Source organism: Tauraco erythrolophus, chromosome 1 (genome assembly GCF_009769465.1).
Source record: "Tauraco erythrolophus isolate bTauEry1 chromosome 1, bTauEry1.pri, whole genome shotgun sequence".
Lineage (NCBI taxonomy): Eukaryota > Metazoa > Chordata > Aves > Musophagiformes > Musophagidae > Tauraco > Tauraco erythrolophus.
In genome coordinates this window covers 67,920,275-67,945,225 of record NC_141465.1, presented here as the reverse complement: position 1 = coordinate 67,945,225, position 24,951 = coordinate 67,920,275, and the positions used below count along the sequence as shown (strand labels likewise).

General features: G+C 44.8%; 1 protein-coding gene across 2 annotated transcripts in view; it reads left to right on the top strand.

Moving 5' to 3' along the window:
* TMEM255B (transmembrane protein 255B) overlaps positions 1 to 24,951 on the top strand; it is an 84,057-nt gene that overhangs the window by 2,481 nt on the left and 56,625 nt on the right. For both annotated transcript variants that reach the window (XM_086610741.1, XM_086610735.1), the window contains 2 exons: positions 10,023 to 10,165; positions 14,685 to 14,747. In XM_086610741.1, coding sequence (XP_086466867.1) covers positions 10,023 to 10,165; positions 14,685 to 14,747 — 206 coding nt within the window. The remainder of the gene's footprint in view (positions 1 to 10,022; positions 10,166 to 14,684; positions 14,748 to 24,951) is intronic.

Here is a 24,951-nt window from a genome sequence, read left to right as displayed (position 1 = left end):
TAATTTTCTGTAGCCTTCCTACAAATTGAGTTTATCCTCCAGCCATCATGAACAGAACATTTTAAATAACATTTTGTTTTCTGGAACTGATGAACGGGCAAAAGGTTTTGCTGAGTCCAGCAGAGCTTGGTCTTCAGGAGGCACTTTTTCTTTTTACTTTCTGGAGGATGATCTCAATCTCTCTCCTCACAGGCCTTTCTCTGTCCCAAGGAGACAGCAGTCTGGTATCTCTCCTCCGTGTCCTGATGGCATTCTCTTTCCTTCAGTTGGGGTAGCAGGGCTGAGTGGCTCAAGCAGGTACTCTGCCTGACGGACTGTTAGCAAGCAAAGCAGAGAGTTTTTTCTGGGACTGTTCCTTTTGGTGCACAATTTAAGTCTGTGCCAGGGAGAGCACAAGCCAGTGATGTGGAAGCAGCATTACCTCTCTCATTTATCTCCCATCTTTTGCTGTAGTGCCCATTGCTGTGGTATCAAAACTCACTCGATACTTCGCTGGCCAAAACTGCTGAAGGATATTACCAACAGAAGGTAATAACACGTTAACATCCTCTGTTGACCCTGGTCTCAAGCTAACACTAATAAGGATATGACAGGAAGATTTCTTTCTACATACTTGATTTTTGATATGCTGGGATACGTAAATTTGAAGCTATAACTGAATTGGAGTAAGGTCCAGACTTAAGAAAGGGGATAAATGTCAAAATTATTCTGAGTCACTTCAGTATTAAAAAATCGGGAAGTCAATAGCCTACATTAACTGTTTCCTGTGCTACCCGAACATTGGTGTTGGAAGAAAATTCAGCTTAGGAATACCAACAGCAACATTTCCTCTGCCCTTAATTTAACTGCTCTTCTTGTATATGGTCAGCCTTCGGTCCACGCCCTGCCATGGAGAGCGTGAGGGAAGGAGGCTGGATCATCCCCTCTGCCTGTGCTGTGGACAGGGCTCCTGAGGGAACAGCCTGGCGTGGGGTTTTGGCTGGTAGATGCAGTAAACGCAGATCCAAAAACTGCATGGCAACTGATGCAAACACTGGTAAACAAAGACTTGAAATGTCATGGGAGCCAACATGATTGAAATAGCAGAAGGGAGCTAATAGTAGTAGTCCTTTGCAGCTGTAGCCTTTTTCGTCTGCAGATATTATGCTGCTGTACAAATATTACTTGGGCCTTACAATATGCTCCTGACTTATATACATATAATTGTACACATTTTGATAGATACAGCAAAGATTTTTATTGATGTGACAAAGGAAACCAGACAGCCAGAGCAGAAACCAATTTAATAGAATCATAGAATGGCATAGGCTGGAAGGGACCTTAGAGATCATCTAATCCAACCTCCCTGTCATGGGCAGGGACGCCTCTCAACTAGATCAGGCTACTCAAGGCTCTGTCCAACCTGGCCTTGAACACCTCCAGGGAAGGGGCATCCACAGCTTCTCTGGGCAATTTATTCCAAAGTCTTACCACCCTCGTACTGAAGAATTTCTTCCTAAGATCTAATCTAAATCTGTTCTCCTTCAGCTTAAACCCATTTCCCCTTGTCGTATCAGTGGACACTCTTGTAAAAAGTCCCTCCCCAGCCTTCCTGTAGGTTCCCTTCAGGTATTGGAAGGCAGCTATTAGGTCCCCCCGAAGTCTTCTCTTTTCAAGGCTGAACAATCCCAGCTCTCGCAACCTGTCCTCGTAGCAGAGGTGCTCCAGCCCCTGGATCATCTTTGTGGTCCTCCTCTGAACATGCTCCAACAAATCTATGTCTCTCTTATGGTGGGGACACCAGAACTGGACACAGTATTCGAGGTGGGGCCTCACAAGAGGTGGGGGAGAATCACCTCTCTTGACCTGCTGACCATGCTTCTCTTGATACATCCCAGGATGCAGTTGGCCTTCTGGGCCGCATGAGCGCACTGCTGGCTCATGTTGAGTTTCTCATCTATACACCTTGTTTCTACTCATCTTCTCTGAGTGTGTGGCAGTCTTTGATAACAAGGGCTTGCATCAGTCTCTGCTCCAGAAGGGTCTTTTCTGTGCTCCTGCCTGTAAGTTGTCTCTCCTGGGGGTGGAGTTCTTAGCTGACTACATGTAGTTATGAGAGTTTCCAAACCGGAGTATGAAAAAAGAGGTATATTTGTATCTGATTTGAGGTGCAGCTGGTAATAGATCAACAAATGTGAGGTTTGAAGTGTATCGCATACATAAATTGATTATGCTTTCTGGCACACACACATTTTGAACTTAAAATGTAGTTCAGTCCAAAAAATGACCCTACAAATAATGGCGTCCTTTTCTGTTTTATTTCACTACATCTACATCCGATTTACTCCAATTACAAATAAGAGCATGCTTTTCCTAAGACATTTTCCTGCAAACTCATTCTGGGCAATTAAACTCATGTCTATCTTTTTTGCACATCGTTATTGATAACCAAAACTCTGAAGGGCAGGTTGGACCCTTAGTTTATCTCCATGGAATCTGATTAACCTTTGCCAGTACAGGTGTTACTTTGAGAAAAATGTGATGGCTTGGCTTCTCAGGCACTTTTCATAAAAGCAGACTTTGAGTCGTTTCAGAAACACTTTACTGAGGAGGGTCTGTCCCATAGACTTTCAGAAGGTTTGTGTTCCTTCGTCTCTTTAGAGCATGTCTACATTGCAGCTGCTGTTTCATAATAGTGGATATGAGCACACATACGCAGGCCACCTTTAGTCTAGCTGTCTTGACTGTCATAAAACTATAGAATAATTCAAGCGGGAAGGTACTTCAGGAAGTTGCTAGCCCAATCTCCTGCTCAAAACAGGGTCAACTATGAGGTCAGACCAAGTTGCTCAGTGCTTTTGCTGGTTGGATCTTGAAAACCTCCAAGGATGGAGTCAGCACAACCTCTTTAGGCAACCCATCCTGATGCTTGACTATCCTAATGTTGAACTTTTTTTCTCCTTATATCCAGTCTGAAACGCTTCCTGTGTTTCAGTTTATGACCACTGTCTTTTGTCCTCCTGCTGTGCACCACTATGAAAAGCTTGAGTCTGTCCCCTCGACAGCTACCCCATAGGCACTGGAATCATAGAATCATAGAATGGTTAGGGCTGGAAGGGACCTTCAAAGGTCATCTAGTCCAACCCCCCTGCAAGGAACAGGGATATCTACAACTAGATCAGGTTGCTCAGGGCCTCGTCCAACCTGGCCTTGAACGTCTCCAGGGATGGAGCATCCACCACCTCTCTGGGCAACATGTTCCAGTGTTCTACAACTCTCATGGTAAAAATTTTTTCCTAATATCCAACCTGAATCTACCTCCCTCTATTTTAAAACCATTACCCCTTGTCCTATCACAACTGGTCCTCCTGAACAGCCTCTCCCCATCTTTCTTGTAGGCACCCTTGAGGTACTGGAAGACCGCTATAAGGTCACCCCGGAGCCTCCTCCAGGCTGAACAGCCCCAACTCTTTCAGCCTGTCCTCATAGGAAAGGTGCTCCAGCCCTCTTATCTTCGTGGCCCTCCTCTGGACCCTCTCCAACTGGTCCATGTCCTTCTTATGTTGGGGACTCCAGAACTGGATGCAATACTCCAAGTGAGGTCTCACGAGGGCAGAGTAGAGGGGGAGAATCACCTCCCTCGACCTGCTGGCCACGCTCCTCTTGATGCAGCCCAGGACGCGGTTGGCCTTCTGGGCCGCAAGAGCACATTGCCGGCTCATATTGAGCTTCTCGTCCACCAGTACTCCCAAGTCCTTCTCCTCAGGGCTGCTCTCGATCCATTCTCCGCCCAGTCTGTATTTGTGCCTGGGATTGCCACGACCCAGATGTAGGACCTTGCATTTGGCCTGGTTAAACTTCATGAGGTTGACACGGGCCCACCTCTCCAGCCTGTCGAGGTCCCTCTGGATGGCATCCCTCCCTTCCAGCGTGTCGACGGCACCACACAGCTTGGTGTCATCGGCGAACATGCTGAGGGTGCACTCCATGCCACTGTCCACGTCACCGACAAAGATGTTGAAGAGGGCCGGGCCCAACACGGACCCCTGAGGGACACCACTCGTGACCGGTCTCCACTTGGACATCGAGCCGTTGACCACTACTCTCTGAGTGCGGCCATTGAGCCAATTCCTTATCCACCGAGTGGTCCATCCATCAAACCCATGCCTCTCTAGTTTAGAGAGAAGAATGTCGTGCGGGACAGTGTCAAAAGCTTTGCACAAGTCCAGGTAGATGATATCCGTTGGTCGACCCTTGTCCACCAATGCTGTCACCCCATCATAAAAGGCCACCAAGTTGGTCAGGCACGATCTGCCTTTGGTGAAGCCATGTTGGCTGTCACCCACCACCTCCTTGCTCTCCATGTGCCTTAGCATGGTTCCCAGGAGAATCTGCTCCATGACCTTGCCAGGCACAGAGGTGAGGCTGACCGGCCTGTAGTTGCCCGGGTCCTCCTTGTTCCCCTTTTTAAAGATGGGGGTTATGTTCCCTCTCTTCCAGTCATCGGGGACCTCGCCAGACCGCCACGACTTCTCAAATACAATGGCCAGTGGCTTGGCAACTTCATCCGCCAGTTCCTTCAGGACCCGCAGATGAATCTCATCAGGTCCCATGGACTTGTGCACCTTCAAGATCCTCAGATGTTCCCGAACCTGCTCTTCAAGTACAGTGGGCGGTGGTTCATCCTCACAGTCCCTGCTAGTTCTTTCCACAGCTTGGGCAGTAAGACAAGAGGCTTTATCAGTGAAAACTGAGGCAAAAAATTCATTGAGTACCTCAGCCTTCTCTATGTCCCGGGTAACCAGAGCACCAGTATCCTTCCGGAGGGGGCCTACGTTCTCTTTGGACTTCCTTTTGTCCCCTACATACCTATAGAAGCATTTCTTATTGCTTTTTATATCCCTTGCCAAATTCAATTCCTTCAGGGCTTTAGCCTTCCTCACTTGATCCCTGGTCACTCGTACAGCTTCTCTGTATTCCTCCCAGGCTGTCTGTCTCCGCTTCCACCCTCTATAGGCTATCCTCTTCATTTTCAGTTGGTCCAGGAGCTCCTTGCTCATCCACGCGGGCTTCCTGGTCTTTTTGCCCGACTTGTTCTTCATCGGGATGCACCTCTGCTGAGCTTGGAGGAGGTGCTCCTTGAATGTGGACCAACTTTCCTGGGCCCCTCGTCCCTCCAGGGCCGCCTCCCATGGCACTTTGCCCATCAGGTCCTTGAAGAGGCCGAAGTCCGCCTTCTTGAAGTCTAGGGCACAGAGCTTGCTGAATAGTTTCCTTGCTGCCCCATGGATCTTGAACTCCACCGTGTTGTGGTCACTGCAGCCAAGGCTGTCCTTAAGTTTCACATCGCCCACCAGTCCCTCCCTGTTGGTGAGCACAAGGTCAAGCATGGCACCCCTCCTTGTTGGCTCCTCTATCACCTGCAGGAGGAAGTTGTCGTCCACTCATTCCAGGAACCTCCTGGACTGCCTGTGCCCTGCTGTATTGTCTCTCCAACAGATGTCAGGGTGGTTGAAGTCCCCCATGAGGACCAGGGCTTGTGACCGCGAGGCTGCTCCTATCTGGCTATAAAGTGCCTCATCTGCTCTGTCCTCCTGGCCAGGTGGCCTGTAACAGACACCTACCGTAACATCCCCTATCCGTCCCCGTCCTCTAATCTTGACCCATAAGCTCTCTGTCAGCTCGTCCTCTGACCCCAGGCGAAGCTCCACGCACTCCAGCCGGTTGCTGACGTAGAGAGCGACACCCCCTCCTCGTCTCCCCTTCCTGTCCTTTCTAAAAAGCTTATACCTCTCCATGTTGACACTCCAGTCATAGGAGTCGTCCCACTACGTCTCCGTGATGCCAATAAGGTCGTAGCCCTGCTCATGTGCACGCATCTCCAGCTCATCCTGTTTATTTCCCATGCTGCATGCGTTGGTGTACATACACTTTAGCTGGGCTCCCGACAAAGCTGACTCGCTGGCTGGAGCGACAGGGGTTCTCTTGGGTGGCAGCATAAGTTCATTTGAACATACCTGCGATCCTTCCTCAGCCTCTGGACCCTCGGTGCTGGCACTGGCGCCATGCTGACGGCGGTGGGCTGAACTGTGCTCCCCCTACCCCAGCAATACTAGTTTAAAGCTCTTTGCACAAGTCTGGCAAGCCTTTGTCCAAGCACCTTCTTCCCTTTCTCGGTTAGGTGCACGCCATCTGCCCCTAGCAACCCAGGCTTCTCAAAAATTACCCCATGGTCAAAATACCCAAAGCCCTGGCTGTAGCACCAGTCCCTGAGCCATGAGTTAACCTGCCAGATACGTTTGGCCCTTGCAGGTCCCTGCCCCTCAACTGGGAGCACTGATGAGAACACTATCTGTGCCCCAGAGTCCTTGACTGTTGCACCCAGGGCCCTGAAGTCCCTTTTGATGTTTTTCAGGTTGCTGCCAGGCAATAGGCACTGGAAGACTGCTACTAGCCCTGCCAAAAGACATCTCATCTCTAAGCTGAGCAAGCCCTGTTCCCTCAGCCTCTTTTCATAGACCGTGCCAGCTGTCTGACCTTCTTTGGGGTCCTCTGTTGAATTCATAGCAGTTAATTGACGTATTTCCTGTACTAGGGGCCCAAAACTGGAAGTAATGTTATATGTGGTTTAAAAAATGCTGAATGGAGGGTCATAGTTACTCCTGTGGCCTACTAATGATGTTCCTGTTAATACAGCCCCAGGATGCTGTTGCCAGGGTGCACTGGTGGTTTATGTTCAGCTCACTGTCTACCAGCACGCCCAGGTCCTTTTCAGCAGCGCTGCTCCCCAGCCTGGCATTCCCTTACCTATATTATTGCAAGGTGTTGTTCCTTCCTTTGCTCAGGACTTTGAGTCTGTCTGTTGGATTCTGTAAGGTTTCTGCTGGCCCATTTTTCCAGCCTGCCTAGATCCCGTTGAATGGCAACTCTGCCCTCCAGGGTATTGACTGGCTCCGCCAGTTTTGTGTCATCTGCCAGCTTGATAAGCAGGCACACTACCACTTTCTCCAGATCATTGATGAATACATTAAATGGGACAGGTCCCAAGATAGGCTCCCATGGTACTTCTCTTGTTACTGGAGAGTACAATGCATTGAGCACTCCCTCTGAGCGCAACAATCCAGCTAATTTTTTAACCATCTGCTTGTCTACCCATTCATGCCATGCCATCCCAACTGAGTTATGAGAATGGATTGCCACATGAGTTGGGGCAATCCCAAGCACAAGTACAGGCTGGGCGAAGAATGGATTGAGGGCAGCCCAGAGGAAAAGGACTTGGGAGTGCTGGTGGATGAGAAGCTCAACATGAGCTGGCAATGTGCACTGGCAGCCCAGAAAGCCAACTGTATCCTGGGCTGCATCAAAAGGAGCATGGCCAGCAGGTCGAGGGAGGTGATTCTGCTCCTCTACTCAGCTCTCGTGAGACCCCACCTCGAATACAGCTTTCAGCTTTGGAGTCCCCAACACAAGAAGGACATGGAGCTACTGGAGTGGGTCCAGAGGAGGGTCACGAAGATGATGTGAGGGCTGGAGTACCTCTGCTATGAAGACAGGCTGAGAGAGTTGGGGCTGTTCAGCCTGGAGAAGAGGAGGCTCTGGGGTGATCTCATAGCAGCCTTCCAGTACTTAAAGGGGACCTACAGGAAAGCTGGAGAGGGACTTTTTACAAGGGCATGTAGTGATAGGACAAGGAGCAATGGATTTAAACTGAAAGAGGGCAGATTTAGATTGGATATAAGGAAGAAATTTTTCACTCAGAGGGTGGTGAGGCAGTGGAACAGGTTGCCCAGAGAAGTTGTAGATGCCCCATCCCTGGAAGTGTTCAAGGCCAGGTTGGATGAGGCTTTGGGCAACCTGGTGTAGTGGAGGGTTTCCCTGCCCATGGCAGGCTGTTTGGAACTAGATGATCTTTGAGGTCCCTTCCAACCCTAACCATTCTATGATTCTAATGTTGTGGGATACCATGTTAAAAACCTTGCTAGATTTAAGGTAAAAAAACATCCATTGCTCCACAAGTCCAGTAATTTTGTCATAGCAGGCAGCTGGTTTGGTCAGACATGATTTGGCTCTGGTAAATCCATGCTGATTGTTGCCAATCACCTTTTCCTTATGTGCCCAAAAATGTCTTACGAGAGGATTTGCTGCATGTTTTTGGTTCCAGCCTCCCAGGAACCAAAGTGAGGTTGATAGGCTTATAATTCCCTGAATCATCATTTTGGCCTTTTTTAAAGATAGGTGGAGTATTTGCCTTTCTTCAGTTATTGGGGATTCTCCAATCTTTATGACTTTTCAAAGATGATAGAGTGTGGCAAGGATATCAGATATTATTTAAGATCTGGTAGATATGTGCAATTAATCATTTTAGTTTATGGGAAAGGCAACTGATTTGTGGAGTTACAAGTCTGAAGTCTGCTTTCCCCTCTTGGCTATGTGAACTAGCTTCATTGAAAGAACTGCCTTTAACCGCATACACTTGGTGAAGAACTTGCTAGATAATGAAGAACCTCTCCATTTCCATGTCCCCCGTGACCCTCCATGGATTAACTGGGAATTGCCAGAGGGAGCCAACTGGGGCACAGGCTGCAGGGGAGGTATCTGGAGTGTCTTATGAATTGTTTCTTGATCTTTAGCAGGAAGACTTTGTACATGCAGGTGAAAGAGACTCGCGTAAGCTGAATAGATGGTACTTGTCTTCAGTAAAGTTGCTTACATTTCATACTGAAAGATGGAACTCATTTTGGCTGGTTGTTCTACTGGAGAAATGTCAGCAAACCTACAGATTTTTATTATAAATGCATTCATTTATTCATTGAAATTATTTGACATGGTTTGCAAACGTCGCTAATCTAGCCTGGCTCTTAACTGTGAACATTCAACCCAGTTACCTGACTTTAAATTGGCCGCGTAACTCAAGTGACTCATGGCAAATGGCTTCTGCTTGCTTTTCCGCCTTCCCGCGTTTCCCCTGCCTCTGCTTCCAGCAGCACCCTCAGAGCCTGACCCACGCAAGGATGCCTTCTCCTCTCGCCCATCCCTCCCTGGCGAGGGACATTCCTTCCCTCCAGGATTCAGCCTGCCGCAGCCTCTGCCCACTCCCGGCACGGGGTGCGCCAGCAGCTCCGTGAGGCTGCGGAGGGGAGAGGCGTCCACCCTGCCCGGGCCTCCGGGTGATCCTGCGTGCTCTTGCCTTTCAAAGTGGAAATACCAGGAAGGAGGACCGCGGTTTGATTCGTTTGGGCGCCTTTTGTTAGTTCGGGTCACGACTCGATCGCTGGTTTTAAGTAAGTCTCGCAAAAGTCTATGTGATGAGCCGGGGCTCTGATGTCAGTAACCTGTGGTTGCAGCTCAAATATGCCCCCACCAAAACAAGGGCAAGTGGCTTGAGGCAGCCTGAAAGCAGTAGATGAGCCGGCCATTTTTCACTTTTGCCATATCCGAATGCAAATCCTGGTCAGACTGAATGTATTTCACTGAGCAGCTACTGTTTAAAGAGGTAGTGCCATATATATCATTACCTGGTCAACCATATTACAGCTTCACTTCAGAGATGCAGATTGGTTTGTTTAGCCTAGTAAATATGAAGAGCACATTCAGTTTCATCATGGCATGCAGAGCTTCTGCTAATCTTGTTTAAAATAGAAATTTTTATGTTCTCTCCAGGTCGAGTCAAATTGGCACTTCATGTGGGTAAGCGTTTAAGGCCTGCAGGATCTGACTTACGGATGTGAGCAACACTTAATTATAAACGTTACTGAAGACAAGGCATAATTATCATTGTCACTGACTTTCAGTTTGGCTTAATAAAAACTCATCTCATCGTGTACCCAATGCATGTGCATTAAGCTATGCTGAGCTCTAGCTAATTCTGTGTTTTTCAGTTCCTTCTGTTGTCTGCCGGCAGTTTTCCTTAGTGGGAGAACAACAGCGGGTTAACAACAGAAAAGATTAGCTAAAGGAATTCTTTTGTTATTTTGTAGTTGTTCTGCTGTGATCGCAATGAAAGGATCTGTTTGTTTTTTTTTTTTCCTCCCCACTCTCTGTAGGACAATTTGCAAAAAGGAAGAAGACCTCGCTTTGGTTCACAGTCTCTCTGCTGGTAGTGTCTGTTTTCATCCTGACCATAGGGCTGGCAGCTACCACAAGAACGGAGAACGTTACCGTGGGAGGCTACTACCCAGGCATTGTTGTGAGTAAAGAAACCTATTTGAGATTATTGGGTGTATCCAAATAAATTATTATCAGCTGGATCTGGGAAGCACTGATTGATTAAAAAAAAGCAAAATTAGTCCCATTGCATTTCATAGGAGTGAGATGCTCCTTTGTTTTGATCTACTTCTAGTGTGTGATAAGATAGCGGGGTACACTCTCTTTTCTTGAAGTGCCCCAAAGGGGAGGCTGTTAGGGGGCAGAGGGGGGTCAATGTTGTGCCGCACAGCAGTATGCTGGGCTTGGGGGACTACGTGAGGACCTGTGCTTGACTTCCCACTGATCTCTGTTAAATGTGGGTGTAAAAGTGACTAGACAGTAGGCATGGGATAGATTTAAATGACCTTTTAGAGGTTTCTATTTTAATGGTGGAAAGAGCCGCTCCACTCTCTTGTCCGTGTGCTGAGAATTCCGCTGGGTCTATTGCAGGGAAAGCCCTGCAGATGGACATGTGGAAGCTTCTCCCTGCAGCCTGCGTAATGTCCTCTTGTGCAGTCTTGCTGCCAGTCCTCTTGTACGAGATCCCCTTCTGAAATCCTTAGTCTTGTTTTGGCCTTGGCAGCAGACCACTTGAACACATTACTGCACTGGGCACAAGGTTCGAGTTGTGTCTGCATAGCCCTGTGATGCCTCTGTGACTTTTGGGGAGGGGCAGCCCTGCCAGAAGAAGATATCAGTCATATCCAAAAGTGTGAAAACCTCTGGAGTAAAAAAAAAAATTTTGAAATACCTTGCCTGGGTTTTAAAAAAGAGGAGTACAGGCAGCAAACAGGGAAAGGCCCAGCTGCTTCTTTTGGTCTCCCCAAGGCAGCCAAGAGGAGGCAGAGGGTGCAAGGTGAAGAAACAGACTCATATGCATAGAGTTAGGCAACTGCTTAGGTATGTAGCTCCACCACTACCAAAATGTATTGTAAAGTACCGTTATTTCTTGTTCTCTATGGGATGAAATGCCCAGAGAAGAGGGATATGTATCTTTTAAAATTTTGCATACATTTTGCATTGCCATTAGTAGTTTGTGAGTTAGAACTGTTCCTCCTAAGCAAGTCCTCTTACATCTTAGTGTCATGCTGAGGACAGGTCTTTCAGAAAGATAGTTTTGGGATAATGATCTATAAGGAGTGGTGTTTTAAAAATAGAACAAAAAGTACTTCCAAGAATAAAACCTTAAAAGAATGGATTGTCCTTTCATTAAGCTAAAATAGATAGATTAATACTGATAAAGGTCTCCTTCTTTTCTGTAATTAAAATCTTTTAGAAGACCATATTATCTGCATTCATTCCCTAGAAAGAAGTTTCATTTTTAAACTGTTGTCTGTAATAAGTGATAAACCCATGTGCACAAAACAGATTTTTTCAACATTTAGTTTATTTTAGGAATAACACAATGTGTGTTCACTCAGCTGAAAAATATAATCTACTAAAATATTTTTTTAAATCTTGGAGTCATTAATAACCAGATAGAATAGCTAGAATTTATCAGAGCACTTTGAAAACAAAACCTTTTAGTCATAATTTTCCCCTTCAAAAGCTTGTTGGAGCTAAATAATTTTCATAAAATTCAGAATTCTTTTTGTGCATGTGGGATGGGTTATTGGAGTAACTGAGAAGGAGTGATGGGTAACTGTCAGTGTAAACTTCATTGATGCACTAAATATCAATCATTTAGCAAGAGTTAAAGGTGCTACGCAAACCTTGCACAGTATCTTGCCAAAAGGTCAGAGGTGTATGACAGCACTGCTGTGGTCCTGCCTCATTGCCAGAGGTTATTGACTCCAGTGCAGCACTGGGAGATGGGCTGTAGGATGGCCTGTCCTCTGCCTCTGCTCAAACTTGGCCACTTCTGAATAGGCTGAATAACCCTCAAAAGATGCTTCTCTTCTCCGCTGCCGGTAGAGGGAGCTTAGAAAACCACCATAGCGCTGGTCCCAAACTTCTAGATACCTAGAGCTAGGGGAGTGAATTTCACACTACGTGTTTAGCTGTTGGGCTCAAAGAAAAGAAAGATTATGAAGACAGATGGTGTTAATTACAATTTAAAATAAGGTCTAGTTCTCATAGAATTAAGTAGTAAAATATTAACTTCAGAGCTGGTAGGTAAGATCTCAATCTCCATGGACCTTAGGTGAGGGATTTTGGTCTTAAAAACGATGCAGAAGTAGGCCCTACCTTGCAAACACCTACAGATGTGATAGATTTACGTGCATCTAGAAGCTTTGCAGAGCAGGGCTTTAGAGCTAGATCTAAGATATAATTTGGGCTTCTGCTTAGTTGCCACTGTCTTCAAGAAGAGTGAAGTGCCTTAATTTCTCTGCGTATGTGATCACTTTCCATTTATTTTGGAAAAAAGCCTTTTTCTAAAGACATCTTTATAGGGGTAGGTATTATCTGCATTTATGCATCCAAAGTACTTTAACATAAAATATTTCTCTGTGTAGAAGAGTTAGTATAATGTTGCACTTTGGAAGATGTCTGCATTTAGTAGTTTACTGCTTCATCATCAGTTTGGGTTTAGGGCTGTCTTTGTGGAATGGGCTGCAAAGCCAGAGTTGGAGCTTCTTCAGCCTCACTTCCTTATTAATATTGTTTATACCTAAATATTTAATGTCACTTTTCTATAACTACTGCTTGTATTATTTGCATTTGCTGCTTTTATTATCTTTTAACCCGGAGTCTACAGGGTCCAGTTGTCCCAGTCACTGTACTGACCTGGACTCCCAGAGTCCCCAACCCAAATAGCCTATTGTCTAAACAGGCAAAAAAGTAGCTTATATAACCCTAAACCAATCTCAACAATGCCATGGCTTACACCGTGATCTCAGTCTATGGTTCTGCTCCTTCTGATTTAATTGCTGCTGTTCTGTATTTGCCCATTTTTTCTTCGCATGGGTAATGTTACTCAGCCCTGTGCCCCCTGCATCAGCTATAAATGGGGCTTTATGGATTGTTCCTGTTGGGATGAAAAATGGGGCTGGACATCAGGTGTCGTTTTGGTGTACTTACCTTAATTTACAAAGTTGCTGTCCCCTGAACTGTCGTTGCTGACGGTTCCAAGTCTCTTTCCTATTCAGCTGTCAGCACGGATGCCCACTCTTTCATTTTCAAAGTCTCTGCTTTTAGTCCTTGTGCCTCCCTTTCACATAAGTCTTCCCAGAGCACTCAAGAGCAAATCTCCTTTCCCTACATTTGCTTTCTTGAGAGGGGGTGATGGATCCCTGTTGTGATAAAGAGCGAATAAAGTGCCTGCAGGAGATTTGCTTTCTGCTGTGAGCAGTTGTGCGTAACAGCAAGGAGTTCATGGGCATTGCTCAAGCCCTTGGCTGGGACGCGTAGTCCTTAAAAACTTAACTTCTGCTTGGAGGAGAGGCTCTGAACCAGATCCAGAGACCTTGTTCCAGGAAGGGGCTCAGATTCCTCAGCGAAGTGTCATGCCCTGTGCATGGGATGGGTTGGGTGAGAGCTAAGGGGTGACTGGGGATGTGTCTGGGCAGGGTGGAGTGTCAGCCCTTGTGAAGAGAGAAGCAAGGAGCATGGAAGTGACGGAGGATTGAGACCAAGGCGACCGCAGCGCAAAGTGTGGCCAGGCAAGGCAAGGAGGGAGCTCTATGGAAAGAGCCTGTTGACACCAGCATCCTGCTGGGGCTGCTTCCGAGTCTGTGGCCAGCTACATCTCGGTTGTGTGGCACCAAGGAGACCTCTTTTCTGCAAGCCCATGTGAGCCCAGTGGGAGCCCTGACTCCAGGAGGGTCTCATAAAAGGCCCATCTCACCTGTTGCCACTTTACCTCGTGTTAACCACAAGTCCAAGGAGTTTCTACCTCTCCAAACCTTCATGGAGGGGGCTTTTCCTGCCATCCTGGAGTTGCAGGAGCAGGGAGACCAGCTTACACCGGCGTCCCTTCCTCATCTCTCCTCTGTAGTTGTCGGTGCTGCTGCTGTCTCATGTTGAAACTAACTATACTGGTTCATGTGGCATCTTAGCAAGGAGTTTTTCTGACGTGTGATCGTGTTTAGTCATTAAAATCAAACAAACCCAACCCAAAGGATTTGAACTTGGGTCACTTGCATGGCAGCAACAGATCCATTTTTTGAGGAAAATTGTTTGACTGCAGTTGCCTAAAGCTTTGCAATTTTCCACAATAATGATGTATAGGCTAAATGTAAGTGTTCTTTTCTCCTGCTTCACTTAATTTTTGCTTTACAGTGCGTAAAACTACATGTCTATGGTAACAATAGCCAGGATATGGAAGCATATGTCTATACAGGCTTCCATTTTACTACATGACAACTTTTGCTCAGAAATATCAAAGAGCTGCAGTTCTGGTCATTCCCTATTGCATTATAAGATTTATGTTCAGCAATAGCTTCCACCTTTTCCTCTGACCCACCCCGATTATCCCATCTGTATGATACATCATTTCAGATCTTTCTGTAATGCTTTGATATGTTAACCAAACAAGCTGACCTCTCATGTGTTTCTGTTGGTTTTGTTCTTTGCCTTAGCTTGGCTTTGGATCTTTCCTAGGGATTGTTGGCATCCACCTGGTAGAGAACAGAAGACAAATGGTAAGCAGCAGCCCTTTTTGTTTCATTTTTTCCATATCAGAATGTCTTAAAAAAACACAAAAAGCAGGGGTTTCTAGTTGTCTTAAAACTGCTGCATCTGTCTCAAAATGTTAGTCATTTGTTTCACCGTTTCTGAAAAGTTTCAGAGAAGCACAAACTGGCCAGTGAGCCCATCTGTACAGGCCGAGGGATGGTTTTTCTTCTGACAGAAGCAGCCTGCTTTTTTTTTACTGATTTACTTTCTTGCTGGTTTAGTGAGTTGAATTGAGCCAGGACAGGGTCAGACGAGTGTCAGAGCATGGCCAAGACCATGTAGCTGGGAAAAGGATGAGGAGGGAGACAAAATACATGGATTGCACCAGTTTGGGCAGCAACGAGCCACGCTATCAGCTCAACCGTAAGAGGTGATCTCATCCTGTGCAAGAAGTTTAAGCCAGGAACACTTTCCTGAAACTGTATTTAAAAAGAAGAAAAAAAACCCCAAAGCTCTTGCTATCAAGATTCCCTGGCTAGGTCAGACAGGATCTGATGACATTGTGTCGTTTGTTTTTAGCTTGGCTTTCCAAACCCCTTACTTTTACTTCTGTGAGGAAGTCATACAAAGTCCTTGGGGCCATCTGGGTAAAGAAAGGTGTATGGGACTGGGTTCATGGAAAGTCGTACACTTTCCTTGCTCTTGACAAAAAATAGCAGTGTCTTGATTGAATAGCAGCATGTCCAATGTGCACTTTACAGTAGACTGATTATAGCCAGGCATCATGAAATATGATTAATTTCATAATGCAGAGCCTTCATTGGTGTAAATCAAGAGTGGTGTTAAGCTCAGAGGAGGAAACGATGGATTTAACTTACTTTTTACTTACAAGTAGCTACTTTACTTACAAGTGTTCTGTTGTGATTCCTCGTTTTCTTCTTCGTAAATGCAGTCTTATTCTCACTATTTGTAGGCAAACTTCTTTCATAATATAATTTCTTTTTTGCATTGCCTTTAAGTTTCAGTGATGTATTTGCAAGTATTCTGCTTTTAACTTTTGTCTCTAGCTGGGTTTCCCAAATAAATGAGCTTTATAAAGGCATGATGTTTGTCTGTCTTTCTCTGTTCCCCATTCCATTTTTTGAATGTATTGCCCAATTTCAGGCAAATTCAGCAGGGAGATAGAGACTTCAAAGATGTGCAGTTCCTTGAAGTTTCATGAGAGTTCTCAGGTGGGTAGAGGAGAGATTTATAAATTCATTCCCCCATGGTGGTAAAGGCTGCAATGCCAGCTTGCCTCTTATTAAACACTAGAGAATCAAAATGGGACATGACCTGTGAGACACAAATCTGCAGCAGGCCACACCTTGCTAATTTTGCTGCTAACAAAACAGCTTACTTGTTTTTAAGAACTATTGCCCCCGATTTCTACATCAGAGACCAGGATGAACAGCAGGTTCCAAGTTGCAGACTTAGTGGTGGGCTGATAGCTTTGTCTTCCACAGTGTTCACACTACTTTACTAACAGGCTTAACATTGTAGGGTTGTTTTATCTTTCAGTTTTCCTCTAATCTGCCTCTTAGTTTTCTATCACTTCTGTCCTTAGCAAAAAGTAAAATGGCTGAAAAGGCCATAAGGTGAGTAAGCAGTGTTTTAAACCATGTGTCGTGTCATTTACAGAAGGACTGTGGAGAAATAAGCACCCAGTATGTTTGATATCAGTACCTTTTTGCTTTTCCCAGCGTGGAAACAAGGAAAACAACTTTCTGCTAATAACACTTAGTGATGGTCTGGCTGTTGAAAGATTGGGCTTCTGGGGACAGACCAAGAAAAGAACTAGAACGTTTAATTATGCTTCTTGCTTTGTGTACCATCCACATTGGGCTAAGCCTTTTAACACTGTCTTTGCTGAGACTGAGTTACTTCTTTTCAAATGTTACAGAAATGAGAATTAAAGGGTTTATGTTGTACTACAACTAAGGGCAGTAGTTATTCCCTGGGGTGTAACTTGAGTATGTTCAGTTGAAAGAGTTTAGGGCAGCTTTAACAAATTTGCAGCCATCAGTAAGATTGTAAAGACTTATATAAGCACAGAAATGTAACAGAAATGTTGTATTCCTGTAACTAAAAAGTCTATGCATTGCAGCAGGACAAAAGGCATGGGAAGGGATAGAAGTTGTTTACTCAGTTTTAACTGGACTTCCCATGAGCAGTTACTGCAGTATAATTTGAGTTCAGCCCAGTGTAACTCTGACAGTTGTCTGGCCCTTGTAGTGACTCAATACTTTTTTTTTTTAATTGAAAATTAATGTAGATTCAATTACATTAGTGAAAAAAAATCTACTTTAAATTGACCTTTTCTCCATAAATCTGTTTCTCTTTTTGTCTTGAAGTTCTATTTCCTTGTGTCCTATCCTCTGTAAGTCCAGATTTATTCATGGTTGATGAAATGCTAAGTGCAGTATGAAATGTGGAATGGTTAACAGAACTAGTCCAGCAAATATCCCGCACTCAATAAATGCGAGCACGGGGTTTGAGAAGGAATGAAAGCACAGTTAGGCAGAACGGACAATGGTTTGTTCTTAAAACACAACATTAATAATGTTGCACCTCTTTGACCTTGTTCTTGGCATCTCAGGGCCCGCAGTGGGAGTTCAATGTGCTGACCAAGGTATAACCCTTAATTCAAAGAAACTGCTGCTTGCAGAAGCAGGCTCTGCCTCATTGAGTAGCATGCTTTCGCTTCACTCTTGGCCTTCGTGCTTGGCTCTGCTATGCAAAACTTGGCACCAGCAGAACAAAATTTCCCTTTGACTAAAGATTTGCACTGATTTGGGATGTTTCTAACTGGCAAACAGCAGAAATTGAAGAATAAAGTGTTGCTGTCCCTTTTTGCCTCTTTTGCCCCCTGCAAAGCAGGTCACAGATCAAAGAACAGAGTATAGCTTTATGTTGTCTCGTTCCAAAGGCACACATAGTCCAGACGGATGGATGGAAAATATGATACTGCTCAAATCAAATGGATTTGATTGTAAGACATCAAGTGTCTTCGCTTGTTGCTTGCTTGCCATCTCCTCGCATTACAGTACAAAGTACTTCCAATTAGAAAATGAGATGCTGAAACTGCATGCGGAGGTGGGGAAGACCGGCGGGGGGTTCATGGCAGCTGAGCTGAGAGTGGTGAGTAGTGCTGAGGGAGTGCTGCAAAAGGTGTCTTTTCAGATAAAGGTGGAGGTGGTGTGAGCTAGCACACAGAAACGAAGCACTCTGAATGTGCAATGTCGATAAGACACCACACGTGTAGTTTTAGCTAACCCGACGGATAAACCCAGCACTGGCTCACGGTTTCCACTCACACGTCTTTCCAGTGCCGATCTCGTCGAGCTGTGCTGTTCACCAGGCTGAAAATGAGCAACCACTAGTTTTATTTGAATACAAAACATCAAACCACAGTGCCTACAAGAGTGGTTGGGAGATGCAACTGGGAGATGCAACTGGGAGATGCAAGGACACCATGATAACTGTCAGGGCTTTGAACATTTGCAATATCACAAAGCTGCCTGCAAGAGCTCTCGGTAGGGTCGTGGGAGTCACCCCGACAGCGGCGCAGTTAAGACAGAAAGCAGCAAAGGCAGGAGTGGAGTGGGAGGAGGTACACTGGTGTAAAGGACATGGAGAGGATGAGGAGGGGTTAGGGAGGCAGGAGTGACCCCTCAGGAGGGGTGACTTGTCACAAACCTCGGTACTAAAGATGAAGAGAGTTGTCTGCTGCAGGTCTGAGACCTAAATTCATCCATTGCTGAGTCTTGCTTGTTTTTTCTTCATGCTAAGACACAGTTAATTTTCTTGCTGATACATCGAGGACATACTCGGATATAAATCTAATGCTCAGCTGACTCATTCTGGTCCTTGACTTGTTCAGAGCGATGGTTGTAGTGATTTTAGCTGTGGAGACATTGCTTCTGACAAAAGTGGAATTTCAAAATGTTAGGAGGATTAAAACATGGAGCTCTGTACACAAACAGAAGAGGCAAAGCCATTTCTTCAGACTTCTCAAGGAATGCTAAGTTTAGGTGCTTTAATATGCTTGCTTCCCAATCTCCATCAGCAATATTTCAAATTAAGTGCTGAAAAGAAACTGTAGCAGAAGTTGGAGAAACAAAGCAATAATTTTCTCTTCTGTTTTTAGTTGATAACCTTCCCTGACAATGCATGCGTTCCTACCCTGCGTTGAGATGTATGTGATGTAGTATTTCAATGTTACCTCTGATTATTTTCTTTCTACTAGACTTTGCATCTGTTTCAGAAGAAAAGCTTTTTTAAAGGAGTTACATATGTGAGCCAGTTTTCAGAAGAGCCAAACCTTTTTCGCTTTTCATACCCAATATATCTTGTAACTAGATAATGTCCATCAGAAAGTGCTGACTGGACATTTTGTGCAAAGGTGGTCGTTATTAATATGTACACCAAAAAAAGATACTGATATGTATACCTACTCTACTCAAATATATTGTGCTTCATCTACTTTTTCATGCAAATCGAACATCCTGGAAGAAACTGGCTTTGGTGCAGATTTTGATCAAAGATGCTAATTGCTGATGGATTCCATATCACATATTAAACTAATTAAAACAGCTTGTTTACATAAAGAGAAAAACCATTGAAATTCTGTAGATCTCCTGAGACTATCTTTGATGTTCCTGCACAAATAAATGGAAGAAGTCTTTACTGTAGCGCAGGGGAAATGCAGATAATGTAAAGGCAATCTTTGTCATTGGCAAGGTATTATTTCTCCCTTTCTGAGAAAGTCAACAGCACTTCTTTTTTTCAGTGATTGTTTTTTGTGTACTCATATTTCACATAGTTCAGGGAAAAACAATTAATGCTGATAAAAATTGCTGGTAAAAATTATAATAATGGAACAAATCAGCAGTCATCCATGTCTTGTTTAGCACCTTTAAAATGGTTAAAACTGAAAAGACCTCCTACTATCTTTTCAGTCATAAATGTGTGCTAGGTTTTGCGATGTGATCTAACTGCACATTTCAGAAACAGACAAGGAGATTTATATAAAGATAATCAGTGTAGGTTGACACTGACGCTTGCATGAGCTCGAGCATGGCTCCTCTTTTAGGTATCTGCATTCCTTTCAAAATATAACAGCATCTTATTAGCTGATAAGATCAAGCAGTGTATTCTTTGAGAGTATCGTCCCGCTCTCATGTGCCTAGCTTTTAGACCTCTGTACTGAGGTGCCCTTTGGAGGCATCTCATTCTCTCCTCAGGTTCTGGATGGAGCCTTGAAGGGTGATTTAGACTAGATTCTGGAGTTTCAGATAGCTGAAGTGTGGTAAGAAGAATCCCATGTTAAGTGACAATTGTATTTCTCTTCTGTAATATTGAGGAGATTACAAAAGATATACTATAACTCTGCCCAGTTTTGAGTTTAGAGCAGAGCAGCCTATGTATAGACTGTCCAGTCTCCTCTTGTGCTATAAACATGGTGCAGTCTCGCAAGAGTTATTTGGTGAGAGTTGTGATCCCTTTCAGTCCTTTTTGTGAAGGATTTTAAATGTGGTCTATCCATGGTAGGTCTAGGAAATCTGTGTTATTCCTTGTAATGCAGGAGAATATTCGGCAAAGACATGGGTAGAAGTGAGACGAATAACTGGAGATGTTTTGAAGCCTTGGTTATTTCAGCTGAAGAGGAGGAGGACAGGTGGATACCTGTGAGTATGAAAGCACCATCCAAAGTGAAGGCAAGTGAAATTAAAAGAAGAAAGTTTTATGGGCAATAAAAATGTAACTAGATGAAAAGTTGTTTATAATTTATTTTAGTTAGTAGAGTATTATGAGAGATATTTTGCTGTAGTTAGTATTATATATTCCACGAATGAAGGACTGAGTAAAATATTTTGGAATTTTTTTGATGCAGTTCTTGGACCTTGTGCATTTAAAGTGAGGATTTCCAATTTATAATTCATACAAATATCCACTGATGCAGAGAAGTCTTCTTTTCTCCTCTTCCTTCATTTCCTCCTTCCTCTATCTTGTCAACTCCTTCTTGTTCATAGACAAGTGAGCGTCAGACATAGCAAAAGTAGCTGGTGGGGCTGCATGGCTGAGAGTAGAAAGGAATTGGTGGGAGGAGGTGTCATGGTTTTGGCCGATCCGGCAACTAAACTCCACACGATCGCTCTCTCACTCCTCCAGTGAAATGGAGAGGAGAAATATATAATAAAAGGACTGAGGGTCGAGACAAGAACAGAGAGGGAGCACCCACCAACCATGGTCCCGGGCAAAACAGACTTGGCTTTCTTAAAACATTTTATTAACCGTTGCTTAAAAAGGACAAGGGAAAACAAAACTGGTTACTTGAGAGGATAAAGAGAAAACAAGGCCAGATCTTAAAAACAACACCTCCCCACCCCCCTTTCCTTTTGTTCCCGGCTCTACCTCCCCCGCAGTGGCGCAGGGGGACAGGGAGTGGGGGAGTGCAGGTCAGTTCATCCATGTTGTTACTGCTGCTTCTTTCTTAAAGGAGGAGGAGTCTTTACACCCTTTTCCCTTGCTCCAGTGGATCCCCTACTCACGAGGAAAATCCACAAACCTCTCCAGCGTGTGTCCTACCCGCAGGACGCAATCCTTCCCCATTGGATCGCTCCAGTGCGGGCTTTACCACAGTCTCGGATTCTTAGGGAGTTGTGGCCACTCACTTCGGCGTGGGTCGTCCCACGGACTCCAGATGCCTCATGACCTCGTCGTGCATCCCATGCTCCATTATTAACAGTTACTCGTCGTGCATCCCATGCTCCACGACCTCTCTCAGGCTCAGGCATCTCTTCCCCAATGTGGGCTTCTCCACAGGCCGTGAGTGGGTCTCTGCTCCACCGAGTCCATTCTGGCTGCAGGGGGGCCGCCTGCCGTCTCACCACCGGTTGCAGGGGAGCTCAGCTTCGGCACATCTCCTCCCACTCCATCCTCACTGACCTGGTGTCGGTGTGGCCGTTTCTCTCAGATCTCAGTCCTCTCTGGGTGAACTCGGCCCAGTGGACACCCTGGGAGCGGGGCGCTCCCCGAGTTCCCCATGCGGCTCTGCCGCCGCCATCCTCAGCGGGTGGCGCTGGCCCGGCACAGGCAGCCACCTGACCAGGGGCTGGGGAGAGGGGGCGGCGCCCCCCTCCCCTCTCTTGCTTCTGGGCAAAGGCACACCCTTCCAGCTCCTTTGTCCTGACATAAATAGGGCAATTCGCAGAGGCACCGAATGGCTCAAACCCCGAGGGGGATGGGAGTCCAATCTGGTGGCCAGCCCCTGCCACCAGAAACCCCCCACCCACATCAAATCATCACAGGAGGGAACAAGACTTGTCCCTCTTCTAGAAATAAAGTGTTATATCAACTCACTATGCCATTAAACCATCGTCTAAGTGCTGTCAGCGAGTTAAATGTCTGAAGTTAGGTAGTATAAATTTCCCCATAGCGTCTTGAGAACTTTCAAGTGCAGGGACTCAAAGACAAAAATAGGCACTCTCACTGTGTGAATTACCAAAGGAAGTGTGAGGATATTTCAGCTTGTCTCTGCCTGATTCTGTATGGATCAGCATTTCATGTCATGTATCTACGGGTCAATGCTTTCAGATTTTACCAGTGCAGATTCATCAGCTAGTCATGCAAATATTATTTACATGTAAATATTATAATACATAAATGTACTATGATATTATAACTGTATAACATATAATATACGTTTACACACATATATATATATGTATTTACAGCTGATGTGCTGGCAAATACCTGACATAATGACAAAAACAGTCTATGCCACTATGTCACTGACAATATGTCTTTATTGTGCAAAGTGCTTTTTGCACTCTTTATAGATGTGTCTGCCAGGATAGTTTAGCTAGTAAAGCTGTAATGGGAAGTACAGTCAGGTCTGCAGTAAACTTTCTGTTCTAGCATCAGAGCTGTGTCTGTCTGACATGCCTAGAGAGATGCCACCAAGTATGTCCAGCTGCAGCCTAGCAGAGTAATTCTTTCTATCTCATACAACCCTCTGCTGGTCAGTTGTTTATACCAGTCCCAGGTCTTACCCACCTCAGGTTCTCCAGCTTGTGACCCAATACAGCATTAGCTCCGTCTCAGATAAGAAACTACCATGTTTTCACTGATATCATTGGTAGAAATAAATGGAAAATTTATTGCAAAAGGAAAAAATTAGGAAAGAGAGACTTTGGCTTCTATTTAGAGAGCTTTCTTGGCAACCAGAATGGCTTCAGTTTGCTTCTGGAAACTTAAATTCTATAGAAACAGAAGGGAGATACATACATGTATGCATATATGTACGTGTGAAAATGCACATGCACTAGCACAGCTTGTTTTCGACACTCTAAAGGCTTGCACTGTTCCTTTGAGTCAGAGACTCAAGCCACCAATTCAATTTAAGTCTTCCATCGTATTACGTGGAAGTCTTTTGGGATATGGTTCCTTTAAGATCTATGCTGGGAAACGGCACACAGAAGTAAGTGCATAATAGGACACTTTTTAACTATCAGTTTGTTTTCTTGTGCTGTTTATGTAATGAAAGCATTACTGTCACACAGCTGAAAACAAAGGTAAACTTTATGACCCATGAAATGTATTTGGGGAACAGTAAAGAAGCCGATTACTCTCCCTAGCAAGCAGGAGCAGAGGATGAAAAGTCTCGGTAAGGAATTTGGGAGAAGTGCTCATGTGTGCATGGTGGAGAAGATGAGGTGGGGTGTGCGCTGTGAGAAGGACAGGCAGTTTCTGATCCTCTTGTTGAATAATGAGATCAAATTAAAGAGATGAGTATCCCTGTGGGCCAGATAAAATCTTCCAGACTCTGCAGGTAGAACTTCACTACATGAAAGCTCGTAATTTAATTGTAGAGAGTGTGTGCCTTGAGAAGCCAATGCAGTCACTGTAACATGAAAGAGGATTTGTAAAGACACAGTAGATTTTGGTGTAAAGAAAAGTTCCTGCTGCTAAAACAGTGTCAGCTGTAGTAGTCTTGATCTGTGTCAATTTCACTATTTTTTATCAGGAAGCATAAACTTTTATATCACATGATATGCTGTTTATTTCTGGTTTATTGTTCTCAGACTGCTCTGAACAGCTACTTCTGTTTAAGTGATGGAAGGAGCTTGATCCATCTTAATCAATAAAAGAGCATCCACAAAAAGAAGTATGCGATGGATTCCTATAACATCAGCACTGCTGATCAGTGAATCTAAATTTATGTTTCACTTTTGTCCCCTTTCCTTTTAATGCTGTGTTTAGTTTTTACTTCTTGACTGTATTTGATATCCTTAAATCTGTAAGCATTTTTAACCATTCTTAGATATGTGCTTTTGCTGATGTTTGCAAGGGGAAATTCTTACCAGTTTGAAGTGCCTACTGGACTAAGGTTTGCTTAGGCTGGTTCCAAAACTATTAGCATTTCTCCAGCTGTGAAATCCAGCTGATTTGTTTTTTCTTTTCTGTATGACATCACTCCATCTTCATCAAATCCCTGGCATCCTTCTGTCCTTCCACATCACTCCTCTCCCTCCCTTGCAAGTCCCAGGCAGGTAACTGAAGGAAAGTACTGAAGAGAATGCACAAATCAGAGCAGCCAACATCAAGGGAATTAAAGAGGTATTGATGAGATGTTGGTTTTGGCAGCACAGACACTTCCTCATCTGGGCTCCCTCTGTAGCCAGTGGAAAAAAAGACAGATACAATCAGGAATTGATTCATCCCATTCTATAGTAGGTGTCGAAGGTATCTGGAAGTGCCTGGCTCTTCATTGATTACAGAGGAGCACAGATAGCTACCTGAGACAAATACTTATATTTTAAGTAGCTGGAGTTATGATGAAATCTCTATCTGATGAAATCTACCCCTTAGGAGAATTTTCTTAGCAGCTTCGCCACATACAAAACACCACAATTGGTACCACCCAGCAGCCTGGATAGGACCTGCTGCTTCACTTTGGAGCACCGCAACATTCCCGTTTCAGAAATACATACTGAGACTTCACACCCTGTGCTGCTACTGAGCAGAGCCTGACTGATTCCCGAATACCGGCCCATCTGCTTTGTGAAGGCGAGCTGTTCCTGCTTTTGGTATCCCCCAGTCTATACTTGCATCCGCACAAATGAGGATGTCATGAGGATGTAATACCAAATGTTTCAATAATTTTGGTCTCAAAAGTCATGTGGA